General features: G+C 43.0%; 1 protein-coding gene across 1 annotated transcript in view; it reads right to left on the bottom strand.

The window, feature by feature from the left end:
* Nucleotides 1-14765, bottom strand: part of LOC147729872 (uroplakin-3b-like) — a 53416-nt gene that overhangs the window by 15381 nt on the left and 23270 nt on the right. The window contains exon 3 of the mRNA XM_086958515.1: nucleotides 9950-10029. Coding sequence (XP_086814641.1) covers nucleotides 9950-10029 — 80 coding nt within the window. The remainder of the gene's footprint in view (nucleotides 1-9949; nucleotides 10030-14765) is intronic.

Genomic DNA, 14765 nt, shown 5'->3' with positions numbered 1-14765 from the left:
AGTTGCTATATCAATATGATGACACCACCTATTGTTATCCGCTATGTGGATCCCCAGGTAGGTGAATGAATTTACCACATCAAGAGGACGACCACTCATGACGATTTTGGACTTAAAACTACGATGTGGATTAAATATCATGAGCTTCGTTTTAGACACATTCACCTCCAAGCCGTGATCCACACAGAAGGTATCAAAGATGGCCAATGCATGTTGTAAACCACTTGGGGTTTTGGATAAAATTAATGTGTCGTCCGCAAACATTAAAATAGGAACTTTTACACCTGCAAGAGAGGGAGCAGCCACTGACTGGGATAACATACGTGGGACAATACCGTTGATAAATAGGGTGAACAGGGTTGGGGTCATTGAACACCCCTGCCGAACCCCGCGCTCAACGGGAAATTCAGCAGTGTCCTTTCCATAACCCCCACTGGATTTTTGCATAGGTTAACTCATGAAGTCTCATGATCATAGTCAGAAGAACCTCAGGAACCCCCAGAACCTATGTCGCCATCAATTTCTGCTGCTTGAGAAGTCCTCTACTTGTCTAATTGTTTCAGTATCTGTTTAAGGCCCACGCTTGTGCCAACATAGGCAGAGATCATGATGCAATTTTTCTTATTCTCCTTTCTTCATGGGACCTGCCTTTGCCTGTGTTCAATAGTTCTTCCACTGACTTTCTGAACTGCTTTCTGGTAAAATGGAGGCTTTGCCCCAAGTCACCCCAGGATCTTGTGAACAATATAAAAACACTCAGTGACTCAATCCTTTGAGATGTGGTAATACAGCCACAGATCCAGGTATCTGGTTAAGCAACACCACCTCTCGACTACACTAACAACCACCTTGTGTATGTCTGTGGATTGTCACCAGTTTAGAATCGTGTCATCGCTGTTCCTGCAGCCCAGGGAACCATTCCTCCCTTTGGCAAACAGGTTATCTCAAGTACATCCATATGGTACTCCTCATGGCTCTATGGGGCTCCACACCTACTTAAAATATCTGTCTTTATGGGCTCTCTTCTGCTAAATTTGTGGTGTCACTTAAATGTCCCTGTGCGGCCCCCTATCGTCTGACACAGACATTCCGCGCATAGCTCTATGTGAGGCCACCAGCTCCAATGTTCACCATGACCCGCCAGATGGTGTCTTCTTTCTCCGTGGTGAGCAGCTGTTCTGCAGGTGACTACACAACAGTCGGAGGCCTCTGTCGTTCACCGAACATCGCTCATGTTCTTTCCATTAGGCCTACAAACTCTGCATTGTGCATACATCTCTGGGATCATGCATGGCGTTCGCCTCCGGAGCGACTCCATTGCACTGCACTAGTGCTGACCACTTCCCGGGTGAGTTATGTTTTCTACTTTTGGAATGCGGCCGGGCCTTCTTTTCTAGTTTGTAGATGTCAGTTAGGGTCCCTGTCACCTCTAAGACAACTCTGGGGTGCTTACTAAACTCTTTCCTCCTCTTTAAAGTTGTACACTGTGCTCCTTTATCTTCCTTTAACATGCCATGTGGAGTCTTTGCTCAACTGAGGGGGTGCCAACTGAAAATGTTCTTCCTCTTTGGAGTGGAGGTTGGAATCATTTGCCTTATGGAGATGGTACTTAGCCTCATTTTTAGGTCTCGCCTACCCAGCGCGCATGCGCTTCATAGAAAAAAGACCTATTAAATCGCTTCGGCTTTTCAGCCAAAAACGTGCACGCATTGCATTGCTTTCAATGGCAATGCGTGCACTTTTGGCGATTCCCTTGCTGAAGTGAGCTTTGGCAACATATGTTTGCTCGCTCCCGCAAGGGAATGCATCCCGTTCCAAGTTTGCTTTCGCTAAGACCGCTCACCACAAAACCTCTAAGTTATTTCCTGTACCCTATCATTTCCCTGTTTGAGATCTACATGAGACTTACAAGGCTTAGAAAGCATCGTGCTCCAAGACTTGCTTTCAGCCAAGCCCGCCCTCCACAAAGCCTCCTATTATTTCCCTGTTTGAGACGTGCCCCTGATTATCCCCGGGGTACGCAGAAGATGCTGAATGAGTCTACTCCCAGGCCTTGATACTGCTGAGAGTCCAGGTCCTGAAAAAGGCATACAGGCTACACATGAGGTGAGTGAAGCCAGGCACATCTTGTTACTTACACCTGGGCATTTACAAGGGTCGCTGGTATGAAAATTGAGACTGGGTGGCCCTGCGTACCCACTACTATGTGCCACAGCCTCGTCTGGCAGCACACCAAGGACTGCATCTGTTGCCTCTTCCTTCCAGCCCTCATTGTCTTCGTAGCCCTCACACCTGCTGCTGACTCGACGTTTAATGGCTGCCATCCAGAAGATGCCTTGCAATAGCTGAAGATGGTTCTATATAACATTATTGTTCCTGCCACAAACTCACAGTGACATCTGATCCTAAGTACACTCTTTGCACATTCGCTTCATTCTTTTCCTCCGCTTGTGTTCTTTCATTTTACCCTTTCCTGCATTTTCTATTACTCCTTCTTGTTACCCATCCCCCCATCATTAGTTTGCCCCTTGCTATCTCTGCCACTGTCTTGATTAATGTTTGGCTTATTCCCTCACTCCACCCTTCTGTGACAGCTCTTGCCTCTTACTTTTCATCCTTTACCGATTCTTCATGAATCTTATCCTATTCTTTTATATTTCTATTATTATTCTGGGATGTTTATATATGTTTTAATAATGCCAAGAGGGCATCAGAATGCCTCACTTTTTACTTATACTTGTTTACTTATTACAAAGTATAAGGGATGCACATGAATTAGGTGAAATCTAACACATTTACCAATGCTTGTTTATAGTATCTCTTTGTTTTTCAGGCTCTAATTTAAATTGTTGTATTGGTTTGGGGTATATAAGTTGTTCTTGGTACAAACCACTGCATTTATTATTTTTTATTTTGTCCTAATCAGACAGTGATAAAATGATGCGCAGGTATGACACCAAAATTCTTGTAACAACATTGTAAAAACAAAAGAATGTAAGGCTGTATTTTACAGATCTGTGAGTATAACTCAAGGGGTATCTTGGAATGACAGTAGTTAGGTGGGATGAAAAAATAAAAAAGATGGTATTATTGGGTGACATGATTTTTAGAAACAAAAACCAGGACAGCTCTAGACATAGAAGTAGGACCAAATGTTGACACTTACCACAGGCGTTAAAGTCTAACAAAGGCAACATCTGAGACATAGCATTGTTTTGAGTGTAATCTTCTTGTGGATTAAAAAAGGCTACAAATAAAATAAGTGTTTGCGAGGTTGAGCCCCTCGTTCAGTTTCAAAAAGTTAAGATAAACTCACGTTCAATCAGATTTTCTTTGCATTATCGTACTTTAATAGGGCTGTGCGAAATTCACGTTGTTTACTTTCGTGTAATTATGTGAAATTTCGGGAGATAGGGATGTATTTTGCGGCAAACAATAGCGCGAAATACAAGTGGTGTGAGGCTGGTGTGAGCAACAGCCGAGCGTGTTCAGGCTGTTCACATTATTCCCACGTGCCTCGTGGTAGAATTATGTCGTAAACAGCACATAATCACATGATATAATTTCTGCAATTTTGCAGAACATGCGTAATGCGGAATTCTGTAAATTATGGAATTCACGCCAGTATAATTTTGATTTCACTGGGTCCTAGACTTTTAGACCTGGGTATATATAATGGTTAATCAAGACTACAAGTACCAGGAAGGAGAAAAAACAAGCATTGGCATAGCCAATAGGTCTCGCTTTTGGGACCTTATAAGTGTTTAGCCATGCAACAGTTGATGTTGTTTCACCAAGGATATTGTGCTGCATAACTAAATACTTATAACGTCACAAAAGGCTTTCCCAAAAGGTCTCGCTTTTGAGACCCTATCAGTATTTAGTTATGCAGCATAATACCCTTGGTGCAACAACATCCACTGTTGCATGGCTAAACACTTATAATGTCCCAAAGGCAAAACCTATTGGCTAAGCCAATGCTTGTTCCTTTTTGAGCTGGTAGTTATTTTTTTAAATCACTCTGCTGATGTTTTTTGTACTGTTCTGCTCTGTTATTTAAAGCTGTTTGCTGTGCTCCCTCCTCTGTATTGAGGGTGGTAGATGGAGCTTGTCCACCTCTTTAGGCTTAATAACTGGGCTGTCTTTGGGTATTTCCCATGTCTTTTTCTCCTTCGTTTGTGAATGATTGTTTGCCTCTTTGTGAAAAATATTTGAGCACTTAATTTGCTAGTCTAATTAAGAGACCCATGTTCGATAACATTGCTCTTGCTTTGAATTGAATATGATTTCCATTTCAGTAGTCGGGCAAATCCTGGAGGCACTTAACACTGAAGTTGCCCTCCAGTCCAGCAACATTCCTCACAGTCACCTGTTTTAGTGAAAAATGCACTTCAGTTTATGAATTTATCTGTTAATTAATAAACCATGCTGATCCTGTTTTCTCATCACATATTTATAATTTCAATTTCTCAGGGAAGTTATTCTAAAGATGACATATATATTTCGTCCTAATCGAGTTTTGAAAATGGTATGTTTTATTATTGCTTGTGAATTACCAATAAAATTAAACAGACATTTTATTGTTCATGAAAACTGAAGATGGAATTTTCATCCGACAAATAAATAATTAGACAGATTTAAAAAAAGCATTTATGATTTTAGGAAGCAGTTATAGAAAATAGCGCAAAGAGGTTATCGTTCTTTATTTGTTGTAAGTGTATATTTATAGCAACCTAATATTCCCATTTTATATGCTTGGAGTAGACTCAGGTTGCACGTAATAATACCTAAAAGGTTACTGCAGGAGTAGCCGCAATAGATGCAATTTACTTTCTGCCAGATTCATCAAAGACCCGTTTTGCGAGTCTGTAATAGCGATTCATAAGGAATCGCTATTACAGACTCGCAAAATGGGATTCATGTAGGAATCGTAAAATAAATAGCGATTCCTACACAATTCTTATTTGCGATTAGCAAATTGCTAATCGCAAATAAGGAATAACTCCCCATTCAATCCTATGGTCCTAAAGGCCCATAGGAATGAATGGGGAGTTATTCCTTATTTGCGATTAGCAATTTGCTAATCGCAAATAAGGATGCGATTACAAGGGTGCTAGGGGTGTCCAAAGGACACCCTGTAGCACCCCTGAAAGGTAAACTACATTGGTGTTGCGCACACAAATGTCCAAATGACATGTGTGTGTGCAACATGCAACTTAGAAAAATGCTTTTAAAAGCATTTTTCTGAGTTTTCGCTATTTACCACGAGGTTTGACCTCTGGTAAATAGCGGCCCGAAATTGCGAATTCGCAATTTAAGAATGGATGATGAATTGCATTTAAGGAATCTCAAATAGAGATTCCTTAAATGTAATTCCCCGCAAAGTAGCAAATTCGCTATTACCGGTTTTTGCATATGGGATGATGAATCCCAAATGCAAAAATTGCGCTCGCAAAGGGCCAGATTCTGAGAATCTGGCCCTTTGCGAGCGCAATTGAGCTTCATGAATCTGGCCGTTTGACTTTTAAAGAACCACCGTGATGGATGGCGTGCCTTGAAGCCATACCCAAAGTCTCTCAATCCCCAATATGAATACTAATTCAATGAACAGATTGATAAAGGTTGTAGGAACCCGACTTTAACGACTGAATTAAGGGTCTCTGCATTGTGTCTTGACAATGTTTTAGTTACGGGATACAATTTAGTGCATATGTTGTCCAGTGAAATTTAAATCATACACAAGATATTTTCTCTACTAACAAAAATATTATAAATCGAGGTGTGCACCCTCTATTATAATTAAGTCAACTCTTTCACACACAAGTATCTTATTAACAATTGAAAATAACAAAAGTGAAAACATAACACAGTAAAACTTAGTACAGCAGCAAGGTCCCGATAAACACCTTTGAATGTGTATATTAACTCAGTATTCAGAAGGAGATATCTTTTCTTAAATATAAACCATATGTACCACTCAAGCTCACAATCACGATCAGACACTCATAGTGAATAGATGAGAATGTTGGTGAAGAAAAAAAGGAAAGTGTTACTTAAGTTGGATCAGCTTCGGTAACCAAATGTATTTTTAATCTCTGGCTTCATAATTCTAGCACACATCTGCGCATCAAGCATTGATAGCTTCTTCAGGTGAATAAATGATCCAGATCTAGCAGCCAAGGTCCAATGTGTAGGGTCTACATCAGCCTTGACCGAAAGCCCACGGAGAGGCCCTCTCCTTTGCATTTTCACGGTGATCATCCGAGCGGCCTCAAGGGCAACTTGACTAATGGTCGGTTTTTATGCATCTGCCGTAATTGCCAGTACAAAGCTGATTTTTTTTTAAAGAAGCCGGGTCTCCCGAACAAACTCATTGAAATAGTTTATCTACGTAAGCAAACAGAGATGCTGTGAAGCCAGTGCTCGTCATTGCCCCAGTGAGGGAGAGACTGATTTTATATCACCAAATTTGGTGGTGTTAGCAAACAACTACCTAAGGCTATGAAACACAAGCAGGTGTTATCAGCTGGTGATGTCACAAAATATGGTCAATGGGATTCTTCTCTTGTTTAAGATTGGCATTGGACTCTCTTCTTTTTTGTGGTTGCCGTTTGGTCTCACTTCACCTCACTGGCTTGTAGTTCATGGCTTTGCTGAGGCGTTGAGGATTCCTAATGCCCTAATGGAATTGCAGACAGACAAGGATTAAACATTCTTTGGTCTGACTCAACCCCACAGGGGAAAGAGGAAAGGTAGTGTGGTCCATACAAGCCATGTTAATGCATGTATCGGCAGACATGTGGAAGGGTTTCAGCCTTTGTGCTCATAGGACTGGGTGTCGTAGTCGTAGGATCATGAAAGGGCGTTGGACAATCTGGCGGAAGACAAACACAAAGAACAGGCTGCAGACAAACGGAGTGAGCAAACTTCTGAGGATCTCTCTCAAACCTCTGCACCACAACTTCAAACGCAATCTTGGTACCCGTTTAAGTCTATCTCTAAGGCTGCCACATTTGCACATGCTTGACCAAGACCTTGTTGGTGACTCCACATGGCTCCGCAGGAAGTGCTAACAGCTCTATAGACAGAAGAGCACTGGTGAAAACAGTCTATCAATATGTAGTCCTGGAATGTAATTTGCAAAGCAGAGAAATATAATGAGTCTCAGTGCTCCTCTCACACTGATAACTTTAATTGAAGTTTTCAATATTATCTTCAAAATGCACTTTGCACTATCATGACAGCCACATAGTTTGTTGACTTTGCGAAATGGTTACAGTCTCTTTCCAAGGTACTTGCATTAAGCGGTACTCACAGAATGCACATGTACTTCTAGCATTAATACCAAGCTGGCCCCAACCTTTTCACATACAAATCATGGACAGCTACACATACGTAACTGGATGAATAGTAACCACCTAAAGCTTAATCCGGATAAAACTAAACTGATTTTGATATGGGGTGCTTGAAACGCTTGGAACCCTAAATTCTGGCCAGTCGAGCTGGGATCACCCCCAATACCATCTTCTTTCACCAAGAGTCTTAGGTTCACAATCAACTGTGACCTTTCCATGAAGTCCCAGATTGGGATGGTAGTTTCAAGCTGCTTCTTTCAGCTTTGGAAGATAAGGAAAATCAACTGACTCCTCACTAGGGAATCATTGGTTCAGGCTGTCCTATCTTTGGTCATCTCCCACCTTGATTATGCCAACTCACTTAAATTTGGCCTCCCGGCATATTTCATCAAAAGACTTCAGATGGTGCTGAATCAGACAGCCAGAATGATTTTCCAGCAGCCAAGATGACAACACACTTCACCTCTAATGAGGAAGTTACATTGGCTCCCGGTAACACAACGTTGCGCTTTCAAAATCGGGTGTTTAGTCTTCAAAACTCTTTATGGCCTGTCTGAAATTTGTTCCCAATCTTATTCAGAGATACAGACCTGCTTGTAATCTGCTCTCAATCCACCTGAAACTCCTGGTCTCTCCGACCTTCAAACTGAAGAGACTTGGTGGCTGTAGATTTTCGATTTTAGCCCCCCACTTTTGGAACGTCCTTCCCCCTGACATTTGTTCCTGTACAGACTTCCAGATCGTCAGGAGACTTCTTAAGACCTGGCTGTTTATCTAGGCACATGAATAACCTATCAGGCTCCAGGCTACTCATATATATATACATGAATAACCTGCCAGGCTCCTGGCTACTCCCATATTTAGAGCCAAGAAACCGACCTGTAATCGAGTGCTCTACAAATAATTTTAACATAGCATAACATAACATAAAAACCTCCTTTAAAGTGTGATGAGAAATGAAAAGACTCCAATTTCTAGATGAAACTCTAAATACAGACTACAACCCAGTGGCAGAATGTCCTCCTCAATGCTACCCCTATGAAAGAAGAAATTCAGCTGATCGATTGTACTTCTTATGTAGACTTTTCTCTAAAAGTTGCAGTCTTTTCAGTTCCCTCCAAACTCTAAATGTGGCCCTAAGAATGCGTTCCTTTTACGTGCCTGACATCAGTATATAGTAGGGTCTTGGGGGGCTTCAGGTGGGCACAAAACCATCCATGTGATGTCATCATTGGTAGTCAAAGGAGCAGGTACCAAGGTAGGGTCCAGTAGGCTCCAGCTACTCCTAGCCTTCAGTGAACAGACATAGATCTCTGTTAGATCTTTGAAGTGTACCACTTTTTGACCCCATAATAGCCACCTTCAGTGTTTGAAAGTGATGATGTAAGTTGACTGGGAAACGTCCCCAGATTTCAATTTGCTACTATTGAAAAAGCATGGAGCAGCTATTCCACTGAAAAAGTGGAAGTTCAGATAAATATTAATGTATTAGTGCACACATAGGCAACCATATGGGCATTATCGGTGACCGGACTGTAGTGATTTGAAATTCTGGCCATTATGACCTGCTACACAAATTTCACAGTGTAGGCACTAATAGTGTTTCCCAAACTGGGGTCCCCGGACCCCCAGGGGTCCATGACACATTCCCAGGGGGTCCGCAGGCAACAGTTTTAAAAGCACAGAAACGTTTCTTGTATAATTAGCAGCTTTCTAGCAACAATAAAAGTGTCAAGATTATAAATGAATAAATAAATGCCAGTGATTAATGTTCCTGCTGGAGCGTGAGGAGAGTTTTGTTCAGGGGCAGCTTTGACTAATGTAGCACAGAGGGTTAATGTGCCTACTGCAAAGAACGTGTAACATGCATTTAAAAAAAAGTATTTTATGTGCATAGGTTCATGGTTACTCCATTTGTCACAGAGATTCTTTTGTTACTGTGCACTTCATAAGTGACAATCGTAATGTAGCAGAGGAACCTATAAACTGCCATCAAAGAGCTACTTCAAAACTGCATGGTTAGTAACTTATGTTTTTTCCCAGTTAATCATTATCCTGATTCTGCTAAAAAGATTTATTTGGGTAGAAATACATTTTTAATGTTAAAGTCAGTGCTAGCCACTGTGTTATGTTCTAAATCCTGAGTTTGTGCTTTTCCAGACCAAGCACTTTTTAAACATTTTATATACACACTGATTTACATGTATGATTCAATGTCTATATGTGTGTGATGTAAAGTGCTCTGACATCCTACAATGGTATGAGAGGTGCTATAAAACAAATTAAATACATGTGACAGAGGGGCTATTACTTCAATATAAAATACTAAGGGCCAGATCCGTTTTTTAATTGCGCAAACGGGTTCGCGAACCCATTTGCACATGAATGTACATTGCCTATTTTGCGAGTCGAAATTTGTTTGCGACTCGCTAAATAGGTTTTGCAACTTGCTATTTGGAAGGGTCATACCCTATGGTTGGGAACATTTATTGAGATACATTGCACTCTACACTCTTCCCATCCAATTTCAAACTAGTATGTTTGGAAATGTGCAATATGGTTGAAAAAAGAGGAATTAATGTAACTGTACAAACCTGTTATTAATCTGATGTTATCCGACCACTGGGTTTCTGCCTTGACAACATTAGAAGGATCGATTACTAAAAACTTCACCCTGGAAGAGACAAACAGAATCAGAGTTTATTAATCTGCGTTTAACAAGATAAGATGCACAGGACGTAAGTACCGTGAGTTAAGTGCGTTTAAGTGCTTTAACTCGATTTTTAATTTTAGCAAAGATTTGACTGTTCCCCATTTAAAGCGACAAATGCAGCCCTTTTATTCTTTACCTGCAAAGACCTAGGTGCAGGTACACATATTGGGGCAAATATCTCTCCAATCTGAGCTAGTTTTAATTTGCGGTTTCTAACCCGCATCCAGATAAACAGCACAAGCAGCCAGTTAGTGCGATCGGTGCCACATCACCGGGCACCGACCTCCAGGGGTTCAGTATTTTTAAATATCTGACTGGATTAAAAGGACTTGCTGCAGAGTTCCCTGTGTGCCCAGCAATGTTCAGGTAGTAATAAAAATGTCAAGATAACTCTGGTGATTAATGTACCTGCTGGAGATCTGTGTCTTGGCTAGCAATGCTGGCACCCCATATAAAGAAGCTGGAAGTTGAATGTGCCTGCTGCAAAGCACGCTTAACTTGCAGATCACAGAACTGTATTTTAAATGGATAGCACAGTGTGTTACTGCCTTTGTCACCGAGATCCTATTGTTACTTACGGTTTGTAAGTTACTTTTCTTCTAATATAGCAAAGTGAGCTATGAACTGGCATCAAAGAGCTGCACAGAAACTGCAAGGAATAGGTTTAGAACCTTATGTTTTTCACCACTCTTTCGTTATTAAAAACGGTTTGTTCGGGCAGAAATAAATTCCTATTAATAACGTCAAGCCCAACCACTATGTTATGTTTAAATCCTAGGTTTGTGCTTCTTAAGACCAAGCACTCTTAAAATATACTGCTTACCATTATGGATGACACGTGACTCCTACACCTTGCAGCCCTCATTGTCTTATATAATGTTTCCTATACATTGATTTGCACACTTGTAGGATTTATTGTCTCTGTTTTATGGCTTAATGTGTGTGTAACAAAGTGCTCTGACACCATACTTTGCTAGAAGTAGCACAATAAAACAAATTAAATATGTGTGCGAGACGATCAACGGAGAGACGCGGGGCTCCCCTGAAGAGTGATAATAAGGGTATCTGTGGAGCAGGAGATGATTGGAGGGCGCCCACAAACAATATACACACTGAGTGCCACCTGGACGAAGAAAAGCTGCCTCAAGCTCAACTCGGAGTCCTCATCATGAGTCCCTCCGCCTGCAATGACTCTTGGTGGCCGCAGCACTTGGAACCCCCCCACACCCACAGACCACGTACTCAGCATCATCCTGGACTCCTCGTTCACCATGAACCGCCAGATTAAAGCCGTCTCATCATCCTGCTTCCACACGCAACGCTTGCTCTGAAAGATCTTCAAGTGGACGCCCCCCCCCTGAGTCCAGAAAGACTGTCACCCACACACTTGTCAGCAGAAGAATCACCTCCGGCAACGCACTCTATGCCAGCATCACCCAGAAACTCATCAAGATCCTACAAAATATCCAGAACACCTCCACCAAACTCATCCTCAACATCCCCCGCCCCAGTCACATCAAAAGCCACCTGAAAGATCTCCACTGGCTCCCAGTCAATAGAAGAATCCCCTGCAAGCTCCTCTCACACTCCTACAAAGCCCTACATGACGCAGGACCTGCATACCTCAACCACTGCCTCGCATTCCATGCACCCATCAGAGACCCCCGCTCCGCCCAACTTTCCCTGGCCACCATCCTACGTATCCACAAGACCACAGCCGGAGGAAGATCCTTCTCCTATCTCGCAGCAAAGACCTGGACAGCCTATCTCTCCACCTCAGGCAATCACCATCTCTGCCTCAGTTCATAAAGGACCTCAAGATCTGACTCTTCAACTGACCAGCAGCAGCCCCCACCCCCTCACTCCTCCAGCACCCCGAGAACCCTTTTGGGTGAGTAGTTATGCTTTAAAACCCACCTGTGATGGTCTCAAGGCGCTACGGGGGGGAGGGGGGTGAGCTGCTCCGGATCAGTTGAAGGTCTTGAGGTTCTTCCTGAACGTGTACAGTGTCGGGGAGCATCTGATGTTCACAGGGAGCTCGTTCCAGGTCATGGCTGCGATGTAGGAGAAGGGTCTCCCGTGTAGGGGACAGAAGTGAACAAAGTCGGTGGGTAGTCCTTTGCAGGGATATGTCCCTGGGTGAGGGACCCTGGAGAGTATTAGCATGTTTTGGAAAAAATGCTAAAAATCAATCTGACAAATATCATGCTCAGTGCAATCTTGTGGCCAGCCAATCAGGGCAAGAAAGGGCTAGTACCCAGCAATTGAAACCTTAAGATTTGTAGATGTTAAAAATATATTGGTGTGCTATGTTTTCATATAGCTGAGGGGTGATATCTGTGACAATAAGAAAGACACAGGACTGGCTGGCCTATAAAGTAATTTGGAAGTGCTGCAGGTCAGTGTGTGGGCTGTTTTTTTGGATGCTTGTGTGACATTTTATAGTCTGGTGGATCCTTTTTTACTGTTGAGTTCTCGAGTACAACAAACATTGCGTGCAGAAACCACAAATGCCTGCTGTCTACCAAACCTTGCAAAACACCAACATAGCTTGTCTTCAAACATTCGAAATTGCCATGATGTGCAAATATGATTTAAAAATATTTTGCACTGAGTTTGCATCAAAAACGTGACGCAAACTTGAGCAAAATGTGTTTTTTAATCTACTTTCCAGCGCATATCTTGTTTTGTGCTGGAAAGTTACCTAAAGTAAGACAAAGCTTCAAAGGGGAGTTTCTTTGGGGGTCGATGGATGTACCCATTCACCTAAATCAATGAATGAATGAATGAATGAATGAATGATGAAGACATTTGTAGAGCGCACGACACCAGCGGCTTCTTGGCGCTTCGGGACAGGCAAGGGCTAACTGCAAAACAGGGAGATCTTAATCAAATGCTTGAGAAAACAGCCACGTCTTAAGAGCTTTCCTAAATTACTGATAAGAAGAAATGAGACCGAGGTCAAGCGGGAGGGAATTCCAGAGGTTGGAGCTTGCGACGCAAATCTTAGGCCCCCAAGCCTCTTACGCTTGTAAGAACATGAGGACAGCAAATTAAGACCCGCTGAGAGGAGTGCTCGGGGAGGAGTGTAACGGTGGAGGAGAGAGGCTATGAACGATGGGCCTTGGTCGCTAAGGGCTTGATAGGTTAAGCAGCCGACCTTAAAAAGGCTGCACTGGACTACAGGGAGCCAGTGTAGGTTTCTCAACAGTGATTTCGCAGAATTTGTCCTGGGCTGCCGAAAAACCAGTCTTGCGGCTTGGTTTTGGACAAGTTGGAGTTGATGGGACTGGTAGAGAAGGATCCCAATATACAGTGAATTCGCATAATCAATGCGGGAAACCACTAGCCCCAGTGTGGCATGGACCAAAGCATCATGGGAAAGGAATCCGCTAATCTTACGGATACGGCGTAGGTGTAAGAAACATACCAATATCACAGATTTAATTTTATGTTTCAGACAGATCCTTACTGATGGTTACACCCAGACTCTTGACCGAGCTCACCGGGCAGGGAGCACAGCCCAGCGAGTGTGGCCAAAAGCCCGGATGCCATGGGTTGGTCAGGGGTCCTGTAAGTACCAGCTAAGTCTTGTCTGGGTTAAGCTTGAGCTGATTGGCGCTCATCCAGCTGCTGATATACCTCAAAGTATTCTGGAGGTTCTCAATTGAGGCATGGGATGAGTCAATATTAAAAATAAGCTGGAGGTCATCCGCATAATTGAAGATGACCACCAGCTTTTCCCTAAGGCTAGAGATCAGTGGAAGGATGTATAAATTAAATAACAGGGGAGACAGGGAGGAACCCTAAGGGACCCCACAGGTAAGATCCTTCGCCTCAGACATGAAAGAGCAAGCTGAACCGCTTGCTTACGATCTTGTAAAAATGATGCAAGCCTTCCAAGCCCGGTGCCCCTGATGCCAGCGTTCTCGACCCGCTGAAGAAGGATGGAGTGATTAACAGTGTCGAACGCCGCCGACAAATCAAGGAGCACCAAGGCCTGGGAGATGTTTTGGTCGGCCCCCTTTCTGGGTTCGTCATGAACTGCCACCATGACCGATTCGGTTGAGTGCTGGGGTCTAAAGCCCGCCTGGTGCTGGTCCAAGAAATGTGAACTCTCAATGAAGGAGCCAAGGCAACTGGCGACGTGGGCCTACAATAGCTTGCCCAAAAAAGGGAGCAGGGATATTGGTCGGAAGTTGCTAAGAGTGGCCGGATCTGCCCCTGGTTTTTTAAGTATAGGTGCCACAACAGCCGATTTAAAGGAGTTGGCGACCAGGCCCTGGCCAAGGGAATTATTGAGCAGAGAGAGGGGGACATCAGGAAGACGCGAGAAAATCTCACGGGCAATATGGGCAGGGCAGCAGTCAGAGGGGGAGCCTGATCGAACCCTACGTGAAGGGAACGTCTCTTTGGTGACTAAGGGAAGGGTCAAGAGAGAGGAGGGATTTGTTGGGGGACAGCCTATATCTATTCCTGATATAGGGTTAGGAATGCTTTCCTTGAATAAATCAATCTTCTCAACAAAATAATTGTTGAGTGAGTCGCAGAGAGGCTGAGAGAACAAAGGAGTCATCGTAACCCTATCAGGTTTAGCAAGTTCATCCACTATGGGGAAAATCTCCCTCGATTTATTAGAGGAGTTAAGAATCTTTTGCGAAAAGTACTCTGTTTTGGCTGCAAGGATTGCAGATTTG

Source organism: Lissotriton vulgaris, chromosome 2_1 (genome assembly GCF_964263255.1).
Source record: "Lissotriton vulgaris chromosome 2_1, aLisVul1.2, whole genome shotgun sequence".
Classification (NCBI taxonomy): domain Eukaryota; kingdom Metazoa; phylum Chordata; class Amphibia; order Caudata; family Salamandridae; genus Lissotriton; species Lissotriton vulgaris.
This window is presented reverse-complemented; position numbering and strand designations above follow the sequence as displayed.